This window comes from Hyalella azteca, unplaced genomic scaffold (genome assembly GCF_000764305.2).
Source record: "Hyalella azteca isolate HAZT.00-mixed unplaced genomic scaffold, Hazt_2.0.2 contig16409, whole genome shotgun sequence".
NCBI lineage: Eukaryota > Metazoa > Arthropoda > Malacostraca > Amphipoda > Hyalellidae > Hyalella > Hyalella azteca.
Genome location: NW_025946233.1, coordinates 435,551 through 436,893, shown reverse-complemented (window position 1 = coordinate 436,893; position 1,343 = coordinate 435,551). Strand labels below are relative to the sequence as shown.

Genomic DNA, 1,343 nt, shown 5'->3' with positions numbered 1-1,343 from the left:
CCCCACAGCAGGTGAAGAGAGGGGGCTTAGGGGGGCGCTGGTGCCTCCCCCAGGAGGGTGGGGGCGTCCAGGCCCCACAGCAGGTGAAGAGAGGGGACTTAGGGGGGCGCTGGTGCCTCCCCCAGGAGGGTGGGGGCGTCCAGGCCCCACAGCAGGTGAAGAGAGGGGGCTTAGGGGGGCGCTGGTGCCTCCCCCAGGAGGGTGGGGGCGTCCAGGCCCCACAGCAGGTGAAGAGAGGGGACTTAGGGGGGCGCTAGTGCCTCCTGCTGCAACCCATCGTGTTGAATGAGCTCGTGACAGCGAAAAGGCAACGGAGGAAAAGATCTATTTTGTCAAAAGAATGGCTAGTCAATTGACAAAGACGAAGTCAATATGAATTTGTTAAATTTCATACGCAACGATAATCAAAACGAGTATCAAAACTATTAAAGGAATATTTATTTTTTTTAAAGTTCAGGTCTGCATTGGGAACTTTTTCTCGCGTAATTCGAATGAGATATTCCCATGCTTTATCTCTTTGTAATTTGTTCGAATATTCTGCGCTATGGACCTTCCACAAGCACGGCTAATTGCGGTACTCTTCAATAAACTTGCTTAGGAAGTCGGACTTATGAATAGCTTGGATAGTGCACACGTCCTGCTAGCTTGGCTTCTGCCTTGCAACTGAACTCGAGCCGAGCCCCAAAGCAAGCAATGAAAGTCCCACAGCAAACAGTGGAAGTCCCACAGCAAGCAGTGAAAGTCCCACAGCAAGCAGTGGAAGCCGTGGCTCGGCTCGCCTTTATTTAGCCCACCTTGGCTTGTTCGGTGCCATATTTGGGGGGTTTGAGGTTAGCCGAGTTAGACTCGCGAGTCGGACTCTATGGTGTATGGGGCCCTTCCCCTCCCCCAGGAGGGTGTAGGCAATGTTGTTGTTGTTATATATGAGGCATTAACCTAACAAGACCTCCTCTCCCCCCAGGGACGGGGTGTGGGGGGCCATGATGGGCCGCGCCCCCGACGGGCCCCCCAGCAGCGTGGTGCTGCACGACGTCCGTGAGATCGAGACGTGGATGCTGCGCCTCCTGTCCGCGCCCGTGCCCGTCCCTGGCAGGACCAGGCTCTCGGTACGTGCCCGTCTCCAACCGTTCCCTGACTGCTGCGTGCCCGTCCCCTGACTGCTGCGTGCCTGTCCCCGCCCTAGACTCCTGCGTCTCGAAATAATTTTCTCGAAATGAACCGGGACAGACGAAACGAGACGAGAAAATTCCGGGAAAAAAATAACGGGACAGAGGGTAAAATTTGTCCCGGAATAAACGTATGAACCGAGACAAGACTTCTGTCCCGGACTTTAAAACTTGTGT

The 1,343-nt window shown here is 54.8% G+C and overlaps 1 protein-coding gene across 1 annotated transcript in view; it reads left to right on the top strand.

The window, feature by feature from the left end:
• LOC108668587 overlaps positions 1 to 1,343 on the top strand; it is a gene marked incomplete at its 5' end in the record, with an annotated part of 38,289 nt that overhangs the window by 983 nt on the left and 35,963 nt on the right. Inside the window, 2 exons of the mRNA XM_047884886.1 lie at positions 175 to 227; positions 962 to 1,106. Of these exons, the coding sequence (XP_047740842.1) occupies positions 175 to 227; positions 962 to 1,106 (198 nt within the window). The remainder of the gene's footprint in view (positions 1 to 174; positions 228 to 961; positions 1,107 to 1,343) is intronic.